At 34.4% G+C, this 16291-nt stretch overlaps 1 protein-coding gene across 1 annotated transcript in view; it reads left to right on the top strand.

Annotated features, from left to right (window-relative positions):
* The window catches only part of LOC120857009 (leucine-rich repeat-containing protein 7), a 156944-nt gene that overhangs the window by 31996 nt on the left and 108657 nt on the right, over positions 1–16291 (top strand). Inside the window, exons 7-8 of the mRNA XM_040232605.1 lie at positions 3570–3694; positions 10641–10841. Coding sequence (XP_040088539.1) covers positions 3570–3694; positions 10641–10841 — 326 coding nt within the window. The remainder of the gene's footprint in view (positions 1–3569; positions 3695–10640; positions 10842–16291) is intronic.

Here is a 16291-nt window from a genome sequence, read left to right as displayed (position 1 = left end):
ACACCAGGCCTCCCTGTCCATCACCAACTACTGGAGTTCACTCAGACTCACATCCATTGAGTCTGTGATGCCATCCAGCCATCTCATCCTCGGTCGTCCCCTTCTCCTCCTGCCCCCAATCCCTCCCAGCATCAGAGTCTTTTCCAATGAGTCAACTATTCTCATGAGGTAGCCAAAGTACTGGAGTTTCAGCTTTAGCATCAGTCCTTCCAAAGAAATCCCAGGGCTGATCTCCTTCAGAATGGACTGGTTGGATCTCCTTGCAGTCCAAGGGACTCTCAAGAGTCTTCTCCAACACCACATTTCAAAAGCATCAATTCTTCAATGCTCAGCCTTCTTCTTCACAGTCCAACTCTCACATCCATACATGACCACTGGAAAAACCATAGCCTTGACTAGACGGACCTTAGTCGGCAAAGTAATGTCTCTGCTTTTGAATATGCTATCTAGGTTGGTCATAACATTTCTTCCAAGGAGTAAGCATCTTTTAATTTCATGGCTGAACTCACCATCTGCAGTGATTTGGGAGCCCCCCAAAATAAAGTCTGACACTGTTTCCACTGTTTCCCCATCTATTTCACATGAAGTGATGGGACCAGATGCCATGATCTTCATTTTCCAAATGTTGAGCTTTAAGCCAACTTTTTCACTCTCCTCTTTCACTTTCATCAAGAGGCTTTTTAGTTCCTCTTCACTTTCTGCCATAAGGGTGGTGTCATCTGCATATCTGAGGTGATTGATATTTCTCCTGGCAATCTTGATTCCACCTTGTGTTTCTTCCAGTCCAGTGTTTCTCATGATGTACTCTGCATAGAAGTTAAATAAGCAGGGTGACAATATACAGCCTTGATGTACTCCTTTTCCTATTTGGAACCAGTCTGTTGTTCCATGTCCAGTTCTAACTGTTGCTTCCTGACCTGCATGCAGATTTCTCAAGAGGCAGGTTAGGTGGTCTGGTATTCCCATCTTTTTCAGAATTTTCCACAGTTTATTGTGATCCACACAGTCAAAGGCTTTGGCATAGTCAATAAAGCAGAAATAGATGTTTTTCTGGAACTCTCTTGCTTTTTCCATGATCCAGCAGATGTTGGCTATTTGATCTCTGGTTCCTCTGCCTTTTCTAAAACCAGCTTGAACATTGGGAAGTTCATGGTTCACATATTGTTGAAGCCTGGCTTGGAGAATTTTGAGCATTACTTTACTAGCATGGGAGATGAGTGCAATTGTGTGGTAGTTTGAGCATTCTTTGGCATTCCCTTTCTTTGGGATTGGAATGAAAACTGACCTTTTCCAATCCTGTGGCCACTGCTGAGTTTTCCACATTTGCTGGCATATTGAGTGCAGCACTTTCACAGCATCATCTTTCAGGATTTGAAATAGCTCAACTGGAATTCCATCACCTCCACTAGCTTTGTTCGTAGTGATGCTTTCTAAGGCCCACTTGACTTCACATTCCAGGATGTCTGGCTCTAGATGAGTAATCACACCATCGTGATTATCCAGGCCATGAATATCTTTTTAGTACAGTTCTATGTATTCTTGCCACCTCTTCTTAATATCTTCTGCTTCTGTTAGGTCCATACCATTTCTGTCCTTTATCAAGCCCATCTTTGCATGAAATGTTCCCTCGATATCTCTAATTTTCTTGACGAGATCTCTAGTCCTTCCCATTTTGTTCTTTTCCTCTATTTTTTTGCATTGATTGCTGAAGAAGGCTTTCTTATCTCTTCTTGCTATTCTTTGGAACTCTGCATTCAGATGCTTATATCTTTCCTTTTCTCCTTGGCTTTTCACTTCTCTTCTTTTTACAGCTATTTGTAAGGCCTCCCCAGACATCCATACTGCTTTTTTGCATTCTTTTCCATGGGGATAGTCTTGATCCCTGTCTCCTGTACAATGTCACAAACCTCATTCCATAGTTCATCAGGCACTCTATCTATCAGATCTAGGCCCTTAAATCTACTTCTCACTTCCACTGTATAATCATAAGGGATTTGATTTAGGTCATACCTAAATGGTCTAGCGGTTTTCCCTGCTTTCTTTCATTTAAGTCTGAATTTGGCAATAAGGAGTTCATGATCTGAGCCACAGTCAGCTCCTGGTCTTGTTTTTGATGACTGTATAGAGCTTCTCCATCTTTGACTGCAAATATAATCAATCTGATTTCAGTGTTGACCATCTGGTGATGTCCATGTGTAGAGTCTTCTCTTGTGTTGTTGGAAAATGGTGTTTGCTATTGAATGGTTTGCCTTGGAAAAGAACAGAGATCATTCTGCCGTTTTTGAAATTGCATCCAAGTACTGCATTTCGGACTCTTTTGTTGACTATGATGCTACTCCATTTCTTCTAAGGGATTCTTGCCCGCAGTAGTAGATATAATGGTAATCTGAGTTAAATTCACCCATTCCAGTCCATCTTAGTTCACCGATTCCTAGAATGTCAATATTCACTCTTGCCATCTCCTGTTTGACCACTTCCAATTTGCCTTGATTCATGGACCTAACTTTGAGAGAGCAAATTCACTTTAATTCACCCAAGGATTAAATCCACCCAACCTATTTAAAAGATCAATTTTTAAAAGAAATTATTTGCTCATGAAGTTCTTATTTACAGAATAATTACTATAAATGTTGTTAGGTTTTTTGTTTTTGTTTTTGTTTTGTTTTTACTTAAAAAGGAAAATGAATCATTTGTGGATATTTTTCTTCAAATTTTGATCTACAGAAGTAGGAAAAGGAAAGCTTGTTTCATATGTATTTTTCAGGCTTCAGTAAAAGTGATCTTTTAGAATTTATGAAATAAAATCCACTATGTTTACATAAGTTATAAGAAGAATCTTAAGTAAAGATTATGTTTTATTCATGCAATTTAACTTACATTCTTTTTTAATATCCCTAGATTAACAGAATATTTCATTTGAAAGGGTATAGGAGAAAATGAAAAGTGTCTCATATTTACCAGTTATTTCTGAGATCTAGCCTCAAAGATTAAATCCCCAATTTGATCCACGGAATGAGGTTAGACCTAGTTAGGTAAGATAGGATGTTAAGAAATTAGCCTAATTTGTTTTGTTTTCCTTTGAGGAGAGCAGAGCTGGTAACAGAAAAGTTTTCTTGAACTTTAAGCAAGTCACTTTTTTCACTTTTCATGCAGAAAACCAACTCTCAGAACTCCTTGCAATAAAGTTTTATATATAATGAAGTTGATGCTTTGGGAAAGAATTTAGCCTAAATTAAGTACTTTTATTGGACATGAATTTGAGCAAACTGGGAGACAGTGGAGGACAGAGGAACCTGATGTGCTTTGTGCATGGAGTCACAAAGAGTAGGATATGACTTAGCAACTGAACAAAAGTGCTTTTATTGCCTTTTAATGTGAACTTCACAATAATGTTGCAAAGAAGATATTACCATTAACCAGCATGTAAATTAAAGATTGATAAGCCATTTCTTTTCCCTGTTAATTTGAGACACCTATCACCATTTTTTTGCATAGTATACTAAGTTCTATTAAATAACAATTTATGTAAAAAAAAAACAAAACAGTAACACTTTGGAATCTAACTGTAGATTTCCAGTCAGACAGTGACAGCTTTAACCCCACACTATGGGAAGAACAGAGACAACAACGCATGACTGTTGCCTTTGAATTTGAAGAAAAAAAGGAAGATGATGAAAATGCTGGGAAAGTTAAGGTGAACCTTTTAATTTTTGTTTCCTCTTTCTTGTCATTATTTTTGTTTGCTCATTGTTATTATTCAGATAGACTTTGGGACTCACTGACTGACCTCAGCTAGAAGGTCAGATACATCTTCAAGTTTCATGGCGGTACTTTTCCTTATAGCAGGATGTGATTTTGGAAGCACTGCTGTGCTTCAGAATGAGGCAACATCCTGACTGAGCAAATTTCATAAACCACCCCATCTTACAGAATAGCAACATGAGAGATTCAAGCTGAGAGAAAGGAAAAAACAAAACTAACAAAAAGTCTGGGTAGTGGGCTTCACCTAATACCTTACTACTACATCTTTGAAACACTGAAATGGTTTTGTTAACCACTGAGCAAGGCAGGGCATCATTCAGACTGTATGAAGTCAAAATCCACATATATGAAAGAGCCAGTGGATTGATATATTACATTGCATTAAAATTTTGGAAGGTTTCTACGTTTCTGGAATGTTTGAGAAGACGTTATGAATTTTCTTAAGTGTGAGAACAAGTTTTTCACTTAAATTTAGGTGAATGCCTAATAACAGGTAGTATCCCTTAAGGAAAATTCCTTAAAATTTTTCACCTTAAAGCATATTTTTTAAAATCCTTTATTGGCACTAATCTAAGTAACAAGGTCAGAATTTTAAAATCTATATTTTTCCATTATATAAATTTGAAAATGTCAGAATTTATATGAATTACATTAACATCAGGTCTTCATCTTATCATCAGGGCAACATCTTGAATCTCTCATCATTTTTATACTATTTTTGCACTTTTTCCATCATGGATACTAACAGCTCTCACCCTTGGTGACTACTTGCCTAAGTAATTGTATATGCATCCTATTAATAGATCTGGATTGTGTGACATGTTCTTCTCTGTCTCCTCCTTCCCACATTTTCTGAACTTTTGTCTTGAACCAGCACACCATAGAACCTTACTGTAATTGACAAAGCCTACCTGTATCATTGTGAAGAACTCAAAATAGATTCCCAAATCAAAATAACAATTGTGTTAAAGATTTGGGTTTAAAAAAAATGTTTCTGAATGGTTGATTAGTGCTGTCTAATAACCAAAGAGACATTTTTAATTAAAACAAGAAAAAAGACCTTTAGAACATTTCAGTTCTTCTTGTAAGGATTTTATATGTTAAATCCGGAACCAATGGATGATGCATTCTATCCTGGACCTCTGATTCATTCTTTTATTTCATTGAATGTCAAAAACTACATAATTCTTCCTTAAAAAAAGAAAAAAACAATTCAAAGGCTCTAAGAAGAAAAGAGTACACTTAATATACTTTGGTATATGTGTCAATGAAAGCATAAAATATAGTAAATGCAAACAGACATTTAGAAGCCCTGTTTGTGTGTTATGTGATCAGGTTTGATTATAATGAGAGTAGGTTCATTATACTTTAGAGTACATTTTCTCTATGTTTATTTATATTTGATTTATTTTATATATTGGGGAAATAATACATGTTTCCAAAATCTCAGACTACTTGATTTTGACTAATTTGAGTATTTCCAATACTATTGGTTATTGGACAAATTAGAATATAAGCAAACATCTAAATAAATCATCATGGAAGCATGATGAATGGAATATGCTGAAATCTTACATGAAATTATACTTTTCTGGCTCATTACATATACATTAAATTTAGCACCATTTTCATTTTACCTTTAATTTACACAAAATTTTAAAAGGAACTGCTAACCTACGGCATTAACTTCCAAATGGACTAGAGTATAATGCCCTACTTATAGTGTGCTTAGCGTAGTATGAATGCTGCATTGTGTGAAGAAATTGAGACCCTTTGGTTTCGTGTGACACTGGTAGTGTTTTATCACGCAGAGTTAAAACTAATTTTCTGATGGTTGTTTTAAATGCATTACCCAGAATGAAAAAAAAATCAAGAATAGAAAAATGATAAAGTGAAAGTTTTGCTACAGTGCTCCTCTTTCTCCCAGAAAATGGAGATTCCTTCTCCCACAGGATCACTCCTGCCAAGCCCCCTGGGAAAGGGGCCAGCGTGGGATTACTCTCCAACCTGCCAGACTGTCTGGCGATTGCTGCACACCATGGGCCAGGTGTGATCAGCAGATCCAAGAAATGCCTGTCCCCCAGAATGACCCACAGCTGGCATGGGGTTGTATAAGTGGCCTCCAGCAGGAAAGGAGCATGTGTACTCCATTGCCAGTTGCAGCACAATCTACCACTCTTCCCTCTCTAAGTGGCAGACAGGTAGGCCTAGGTGTTTGGGGTAGGAGAATCCCCTATGTAGAAGCAACCTTGGAACAGTGGTTTATGGGGTATGTTCTGCATGATGTGGGGTAAGAAATGTTGATCATCTAGAAACCTTTCAATTGCCAATGTTTGATCCCAATTTAACCTTTGTTCATTGACCTTGGCAATGGGGAGGGAAGAACTGAGTCAGAGGGGGAGGGAACATCAATATGAGATGCCTACTGGTGGGATAGCTGGCATGGGTTTTTGAGTTGGGTATTTCATTTTTGTTTATGTTTTTTTTTTTTTCAAGGTTTTTCTCTTAAAGTGTGGGAATACCAATAGTTGGGCAGAATGTTGATGACACTACTGATGCAATCTAAATTGTCCCCAGACATACACACATTTTTCTGTAATATCAATTCTAGGAGAGACTGAATAACTAAAGCTAGATTCTTAAAACAGCATGAGATTGTAATTGAAATTTGCTGAGAGTGGATTTTGAGCACAAAGATGGACATCTATTGAAAAGCATCAATTTCCCTTTAATTTGAAGGTACAGATAATGAGAATTCCTGTAAGAGAAGATTGGCCTGGGAATTCTGGCAAATAGGATTTCCTTATCTCAGTAGGTGGGGTGTTTAAGAGTTTAATGAAAAAGAAAATCTTAATGGGAAGTAGAAGAGCACTACTTTTTGTAAACTTTATCATCCACATATAGTGGACTAGATTCTTATTCTGTGGCTTATATTCTTTCTACAATATAAGGCAAGCTGAGAATCCTAACTGAAACTACTATAGGTTTCCTTTCTATAAAATGTTCCAATTAATTTCTAGAGTAAGATATTTAAAAGAACTAACAACCAAAGCATTAACTATTATTTCTCTTACTGGAATTTACAGTCAAATCAAATTATATTTTAATAATTATATAAGAAAAGCATACTTCTACATGAATTCGTGATATCATTTCTAAATCCCTTACTGTTAACATTAATTCTTCATTGCCAAATCTTTGGGAGTCTCCAACATCTTGCAGCTACTATTTGCATTTACTGCACTTTTTTTAAGATCTAAGATATATATAATGTTGTGAAACACTTCTATTTTTCAAAATTAAGATAAAATAACATTTCAGTAAAAATCTTGCATTTTAATAAAATGTATATGTAAAATGAGCAAATACTTTATGGTGAGTGATATAGACAATATTTTACTAAGAACATAACTGACAAATTTTTACCACCTATTACATGTGTCCCATATTAGAATAAGGGAATATTTATAACATATATTTAGAAATATAAAGAAACTACTTTTTTATTTGAGCTTTACTGAACTATAAATATAATTGTATTTATGATCATGTTTATTCATTTCAGAAGCACATCACACATGAGTTGAAAAACAGACAAAACAATCTATCGAAGGGTATAAAATATGCTTTTAGAGAGGTTATCAACATAACAGAATTATAAAATACTGTTTTCATTTTTAATATATTAACTTCATGTTTTAAACATTGACATTATCTTATTTAACTCAATAAAATTCACATTTTAGATTTATACTATTTCTTCCACAAGATTGTACAATATGTGCTGCACCTATACCAGAGAATAGCTCTGAGCCAAGTAACACTTGTGAAGCATAAGCTTTGGAGTCAAAAACCTGAGCTTGAATCTGGGCATTGATACCTAAAGCTGTATGACCTTCAACTTACACCATCTGAACCCCTGTTTTCCTTCTGTAAAATAGGGGCAGATACTACAATGGGTTATGAAATGTAATTTATTATAGATTTTAATTGTTATTAATTATGACTATTATTTATATTTAAATCTATTTGGTAAATAATAAATTTTATTATTTATATAAAGTAATAACTAACAATAAATTATTTATCCTTATAAAACACTTTGCATAGTTCCTGGCACATGGCAGATATTGAATAAATGATATTGGTGCATACAACCTGAAAAAGATCTAGTTAGATATTATGGTTAGACATATGTATAATAGATCTAAATTGCCAAAAGACTCCAGATTTTAAAAATACCTAAGTAGAATCTGATACTAGAAATAGTATCTAATTTCTGCATAGAAATTGTATATTTTCAAAGAACTTTCACATTTATCTTATTTGAGTTCTGAATTAACTCTAAATATTATCATTACATCTACTTATTTTACACAAATAGAAACTGGTCAGATTTGTGGCTTATAGCTAGTTGGGGGTAAAACTTAGGTATTCCAGTCAATTCTGCTGGTAGACTAGCAAATGGGAAGCAAGGACCTTATTGTATAGGTGGAACAATTCCAGATCTCATGATTTTCCACAATTTGGAGAGGAGCTTCTTTAAGGAAAAGAATATAAAATAACCATGTAAATACATAAGTAGGGCCCCTTATAAGGCTTTGAAAGAGCCCATGAAGGTGATATACCCTCAAACAAACTTCTTTAGCTTCATGGAAAATCTACTCAATTTCCACATTTAAATATTTTTACAGAGATAAAGTACCCAAATATATTCAGTGATGTGACCAAATATAACATTAACTTGTTTATAAAATAACCAGAAAGTTTCAGCACCATGGCCATAAGAAAACAGTCATCTAATCGTGTCAGCAGAGACACAGCATCTTCAAAAATTAGATTACATTATTCAATGAAGTATTTAATTCAATTAAGAAAGAACATGTCCCATCCCATTTTTTGCCTTTGATTCAGTTTAGAAATGTAATTTTACACTGAAGATATTTTAAGATGTGTAGAATTTTAATTTAATGCCTTATTTGAAAATTACTTTTCATTCATATACCACCACTTATTAAAAATTAAAAGGTGTTCTTAATTGGTATACTAGGCATATCATTTTATAATTTAAATTTTATAAATGTAGTTTTTTGACTTTTAGTCCTCTGATATCAAGTATTTTTAAACAAGTTCAATAATATAATTTAAAACTCAGATTGAATTTGTGATTAATATTTCTAATACCAATTTAAACAGCAGATCCAAGAATGCATGCATCCCAATGGACTTTGTCTAGCATGGCTATCATTCATTTTGTTTATTTAAGAATGCATTATAAAGTACCCTGAGAAATACTTATATTACACTCTAACAACTTATACTTTTTTTTGGTACAGTCTAATTTTTTTCATGGGTTATATTTTTTTAGATTTATTTCTATATATTATTAACTTCATCCTTGTTTCAGCACATTAAGGATTAAATCACATTTCGATGATATTTATACTAACAAAATTATTTGGTTTTTTATAAGCTTTCTAAACATTAATTGAAAAAATAATTTAATTTTAGTACTGAAGCGAATGTTAAAAATCATCCAATGAAGTCTTTAATATGGACAGTATTTAATATGGACAGTGAGCCACAGGAAAATATACTAGAGTAACAAAGTTGGTGGGTTTGCTAAACTGCAGATGAGCAAAAGTGTTTGAATTCATATTTGTAACCCTCAGATATATACCACTATCATAGTTTCTTACATTCCATGTGTTACATAGGTATGGGGGGGATGTGTGTGCCCTACCCTTTTTCTCTTTTAATCTCTCATTCCCTTTCTTCTTCCTCTTCCACCTCTGCTCACTTCTAAACTACCCTCACACATATTTTTAAAAACACATACTCACCACAGTCACATAAATCATTCCATTTTGTAAAGTTGATTCTACTCAGATGCAAAAAGACATGGCTATTAGAATAAACCAAGCCAAGTTAATATGCCCCTATTTTTCCTCTTACTCCATTTTAATCAGCCTGGATAATTTATATCTATGCCATTTTAAATATATTTTAAGCACTCTGATGGTGGAATACTCTATATGGAATATCTCATATTTTCTCTCTCTACATTAAATGTGAAGAATAATAATTAATATACATGTATTCCTTAAAGTGAGATTCATATGCCAAAAATGAATTCAAGAATGGAAATAAATGTCTCAATAAAAACCAGCCAAAATTTACACATTTACCTAGACTATCTTAGACAAAGTTCTCAATTTTTTTTCTCTTTATTATAAGATGTAACCTATAATGCATGTTACTTTATTAGGGTAAAAGCTAACATGAAAACCTCTCTAAAGGTGTTTCTTTAAGTTATTAACAAGATTTAGCTACCTATCTTTTGATGTAACATGCTGATTAACATAGAGCTGGTGCATATTTGATGATATTAATAGATAATGTCAACTCCCCATTTTTTCAATAAATGATAAATCTACTTGTAAATCTTTTAGAGTCTCATTGCATCACCTGCATTGATATTTCAAAGATATTTCTAATGTCAAAAGTTATTTATAAATAATTAAGATAGTGCAGAGAATAGCCTCTAAAGTATAAATAAAACTGATAGTAACTTGATTAAATTTTTCAGAGATTACCAATCACTTAAGTGTTTGACCTACTGCTATTTCAACCATTTATAGAGTAGGTCTAAACAGGATAAAATCAAAAAATTGTTTTTAATCTAGAAGGGTGACCAGGGGTGGGGAGAAGCCCTAGGAGGCAGAGTGTGTAAAGAACACTCTACAGCACAATTTTTCAGCCAGCTCAACACTCACTATATTGCATTTGGTTATACTACTGCGCATAAAATGGAGTAGTTTTGTGAACATGCTTGCTGAAGGTATTTTTATGTTAAATTTCTTTTTATAAACTTCTAGGTTGAAATAAACCTAAAACGATATCCAACTCCTTATCCAGAGGATTTAAAGAATATGGTAAAATCTGTTCAAAATCTGGTGGGTAAACCAAGCCATGGAGTGCGTGTTGAAAATTCAAATCCAACTGCTAACACGGAGCAAACTGTGAAAGAAAAATATGAACACAAGTGGCCTGTAGCCCCAAAGGAGATTACAGTGGAGGTATTTCAAGGTTATTGGTAATTGCCAGTGTGGTTTGGATTTTTTGAAATTACTAAATGATATATTTTTTTTAACTGAGCAGATCTTCATTAGGTGCATTTTTTCCTAATATATAAATAAATCTGTCTACTCTTTTTAACTCTGAGGGCTGCATTTAATAAATGACACCTTCATGGTCTTAAACCATTAATACAGCTTCGAAAGTTCCAATACACAGAAGGAATAGTTTACTCACCTGGCTAGTCCTGGTCAGTAAGTTAAATCATTTTCATGATATTCCTTTGACTACCCCTAACTTTTATTGTATGAGTCATTGGAAAAGTATAAATGAAGTTTTTATTATTATTCTGCAGATCTTATTAAAATTCTTGATCAGATTTAGGGCCAATTTTTAAAAATATTTTTGTGTTTGAGTTTCACCCTTTATAGAAAACACTACTATAAGCAGCAAAAAGGGGGCAATAACTTTGAAATTTAGCTTTATGGAATGTAATATGCAGCTTAATTCCTATATTTTAGAATGATTAAATATTCATCCTTATCAATTTGTGTGGTCTGAAAAGAATTCAACTACATTTATGCCACCTCTGTACTATCTCATCTACTCTTCAATTAATTTTATTATCATCTTTTTATCTTCATTAGAAACATAACTGATATGAGTATATCTAGAAATTCCTATACATGCTGCTTAAATATCTAGGTTGACAAAACTCTTTTACAAATCTGCATTTCAAAGCATCAGTTTGTTGCACTGATTGAACACCAACTGTACATTTAGCACTGTGCCAAACACTGTGAGAGAAAGAAATATAAAATGTATTAATAGTCCCCAAATAATTTAGAGACTAACCAGGTAAATTTAAGACAGATGAAGCAACTAGAGAATATATTATATAAAGTGTGATAACATGATTGGCTTTGTGACGGAGAGTATAGTACTCTAAGAAACTGGAGACACACATGATCATTGCCAGTCACTTTAAAAGTTACATGAAGTGTTTAAGGTTGAATTCCATGTTCAAGATTGGGTGATTCTTTTAAAGTCAAAAACAGAGGAAGGCATTCTAGGCAAAGAGAGAAAAAAAGGCCTAAGCAAAAATAAGCCTGGTGTGCACCACTTATTCATTTTCACCACTTCTTTATTTTGCCTATAAGAGCCATATTAATGTACTTTTTCATTTCTAAAATATTACAGATATTTTATAACAAAACAACAGACTTTTATATCTAAGTACTGCAATAATATAAAAAGGAGGAAAATTAAGAGCTAGTGTGTACACAAAAGCATACATACACTTTATATTTAGCTCTCCTGTCATCATATAACTGTAAGGTAATGATAATCCATAAGCTGAATAACTACTACAGCAAAATACATAGATCCTAAAATTGCTTTATACCTGGATGGAAGAGGTGAAGCAAGGAAAAAGTAGCTTTGATCATGAATTTAATGATAACCTGATAGTAGAGAAAAAATCTTGAAATTGTCCAACAAGGACTTCAAACTTAACAAATCCAAAAAAAAATTTAATCTTTTCACTTCAGACTTACTTCTCCTCTGTATAATTGGTCTTGATCTCAGCTGGTACCATTATCTACCAGTTCACTCAAGCTAGACAATTGAGAGGTATTTTGATTTCTTTTTCCTTCTTTCTCCCTTCTCTATGCCCCTTCCAAACAATCACCAACGCCTATACATTTTCATGAGTGAGTCTCCTAATACTCCTCAGGTCTTGAACTCTGTCCTGCATTTCTGTAAAAACTGTCAATTTCTTGGCTTACTTTGTCCCAAGCTCCCTCACTGCCTTGCTTATGATCTTTACAAAACACAAGTCTAATCCTGCTCTCCTTAAAAAACATTACAGTGACTTGGTATTAGCTATCTGAACTTCCTAATTAGCTATAGTAGACAAGCTAAATAAGACAGAAGCTCAGCCTTCAGCTTCATATTTATTTCTGTGACTTGCCCCACTCTTAGTTTTATTATTCTACAAGACTTTTCCTCTTGAAATTTCACTGATAATATCAACATTTTTCCTGAAATCAAAATTCTAGATCTTTCCTCAATTTTTAGACATCCTAGAATGAGAAGATGTTGCTTTCCGTATCATCCTCCCTTTTCAAATTACTGCACGCAAATTAAGGGGCCATACTCCAGTATTCTTGCTTAGAGAATTCTATAGACAGGGGAGCCTGGTTGGGTTATAGTCCAGACACAACTGAGCAACTAAGCACCCACACCCTCTATCTATTCTACTTTCAGATATAATAAATATGAATAACGAAGTGTCTAGCTGGTCAGTGTATATTATGCATTTTTATTTTATGTTTTGCCTGTGTATGCAATTTTTGAATCATCATTATTTAGATCATACTGCCAAGAATGTGGAAGAGTACCCTCTTCCACACTACATGATATATTTATCCATGTTGTTAAATATGGAAAACCATGAAAAAAGCAAATAGAGGTAGGCAGAATCAGAAAACAGAAAGAAAAACAAGGTAAAAACAACAGAGAAAGATGAACAAGGAAAGTTATATCAATATAGTTATTGATCACTTTCTATTTGCAACCCTGTGCCAACAGTTTTAATGTAAATCTAGACAGAGACTATGGCCAAGAATACCGTAAACTGGATGACTTAGAAACAGTTTTTAAGGAGCCAGATTTTATTTATATATAAAATCAAAGTCTAAGAGACTTAAAATTTCAACGGCTCAAAAGTGTCAGTGGTTAGTAAATTGTTATAGCCAAGAAATACCTAACAGTTCTATTTATTATTATTAGGTCTGAACAACTTAGTAAATATTTATGCCCCATTTAGTGGTTATTTGAGAAACAGTACACAAAACCAACTCTACGGACATGAGTTTGAGCAAACTGTGAGAGATAGTGAAGGACAGGCAAGCCTGGCGTGTTGCAGTCCATGGGGTCGCAGAGTCAGACATGACTTAGTGACTGAAACACAACACACATAAACTGAAATAAAAAATAACAGTTTTATTTCACTCTTAAATAACCAAAACTACTTACTAATGAAATGTGTGCACCTTTTAGACACCACCTACCACCTCAAACCTTGGAATTACATTGGATACAATTCTAAATTCTGTTTCACATTGATTTTTGGGTGGCACTTGATTTTTTGATCACAGCAAGCAACAAATACCCAATTCACAAAGACTATTAATCAAAGAAGTGTGCAATTGAATTTTGAAATTGAGAGCTACCTAGGGTAGCAGACATAAAGAGAACTATTGTGCATAAATTTATATCACTACTTACTCATGAGAATAAACAAGCCACTTTTATACCTAGAAAAAAAAATTTAGTATTTTTGCATTTCTTAATGTTCTCCTGCTACCTGGTTAATTGGGAATAATAAATTGAATTCAGTTCATTTCAGTTGCTCAGTTATTTCTGACTCTTTCCTACCCCATGGACAGGCTTCCTCATCCATCAGCAACTCCCAGAGTTTACTCAAACTCATGTCCATCAAGTCAGTGATGCCATCCAGCCATCTCATTCTCTGTCGTCCCCTTCTCCTCCTGCCTTCAATCTTTGCCAGCATCAGGGTCTTTTCCAGTGAGTCAGCTCTTTGCATCAGGTGGCCAAAATATTGGAGTTTCAGCTTCAACATCAATCTTTCCAATGAGTCTTCAGGACTGATCTCCTTTAGGATGGACTGGTTGAATCTCCTTGCAGTCCAAGGGACTCTCAAGAGTCTTCTCTAACACCACAGTTCAAAAGCATCCGTTCTTTGGTGCTCAGCTTTCTTTATAGTCCAACTCTCACATCCATACATGACTACTGGAAAAACCATACATTTGATTAGACAGACCTTTGTCAGCAAATTAATGTGTCTGCTTTTTAATATGCTGTCTAGGTTGGTCATAGCTTTTCTTCCAAGGAGTAGGCATCTTTTAATTTCATGGCTGCAGTCACCATCTGCAGTGATTTCGGAGCCCAAAAATGTAAAACCTCTCACTGTTCCCATTTTTTTCCTATTTGCCATGAACTGATGGGACTGGATGCCATGATCTTAGTTTTTTGAATGTTAAGTTTTAAGCCAACTTTTTCACTCTCATTTTTCACTTTCATCAAGAGGCTCTTTAGTTTTTCACTTTCTGCCATAAGGGTGGTGTCATCTGAATATCTGAGATTATTGATATTTCTCCCAGCAATCTTGATTCTAGCTTGTGCTTCATCCAACCCAGCATTTCTCATGCTGTACTCTGCATATAAGCTGAATAAGTAGGGTAACAAATATGCAGCCCTGACATACTCCTTTCCCAATTTGGAGCCAGTCTGTTGTTGCATGTCCAGTTCTAACTGTTGCTTCTTGACCTGCATAGATTTCTCAGAAGGCAGGTCAGGTGGTCTGGTATTCCCACCTCTTCAAGAATTTTCCTCAGTTTGTTGTGATCCACACAGTCAAAGGCTTTGGCATAGTCAATAAAGCAGAAGTAGATGTTTTTCTGGAACTCTCTTGCTTTTTGAATGATCCAGTGGATGTTGCCAATTTGATCTCTAGTTCCTCTGCCTTTTCTAAATCCAGCTTGAACATCTGGAAGTTCATGGTTCATTTACTGTTGAATTCTGGCTTGGGGAATTTTGAGCTTTACTTTGCTAGTGTGTGAGATGAATGCAATTGTGTGATAGTTTGAACATTCTTTGTCATTGCCTTTCTTTTGGATTGGAATGAACACTGTCCTTTTCCAGTCCTGTGGCCACCGCTGAGTTTTCCAAATTTGCTACAGAAGTTTAAAATCCATTGGTTTTTTTAATATGATTATTTGTCATAAAGTTATATTCTTATACCAGTGTTGTTCATTACACTCAGTGAATGAATTTAGAGGGAAGATTTAGCAGCCTAGATTGATCATGAGAAAACCAGAAATCTTAGGAAGAAGGCATGACATAACCAAAGAAACTGAGATGATCACTTGGAAAACAGCAGGCATTGAGAGAGAGATTGGTGGTTAAAATAGGCCCAATTGTGCACTAACTTTGTTAATAATCCAAAAAAAAATCTAGTTTGTCAGTGTATACTTTCCTCTTAGAACTCTAAAAGAGTTCATCCCTTAGAACTCTTACATGCTTCTATCTTATATATTACTTATATATTATCATAATTCAATCTTGTTTTATGAGTTATATCTAACTCCGTAACTAGACTGTAAATCCCCACAGGGCATGGGTGACATTTTGTCTTTCTTTGGAAACTCTGCAGTTCTTCGCACAGTGTGAGACATATAAATAGCTTTCAAAAAATGTTTGAGGGATAAATGGACTCATTTAAATTAGGAAAAAAAAACATTTTAGTGCTTACCTTAGACATACATATGATTCACTTCTCCTAGCGTGCCACAGTGAACTAGATTCTAGAGTCCCATTATATCTGAGCCAAATAAAGATATTGCCTTCTTGGTTAACCAGTATTTAA

Source organism: Oryx dammah, unplaced genomic scaffold (genome assembly GCF_014754425.2).
Source record: "Oryx dammah isolate SB20612 unplaced genomic scaffold, SCBI_Odam_1.1 HiC_scaffold_28, whole genome shotgun sequence".
Lineage (NCBI taxonomy): Eukaryota > Metazoa > Chordata > Mammalia > Artiodactyla > Bovidae > Oryx > Oryx dammah.
This window is presented reverse-complemented; position numbering and strand designations above follow the sequence as displayed.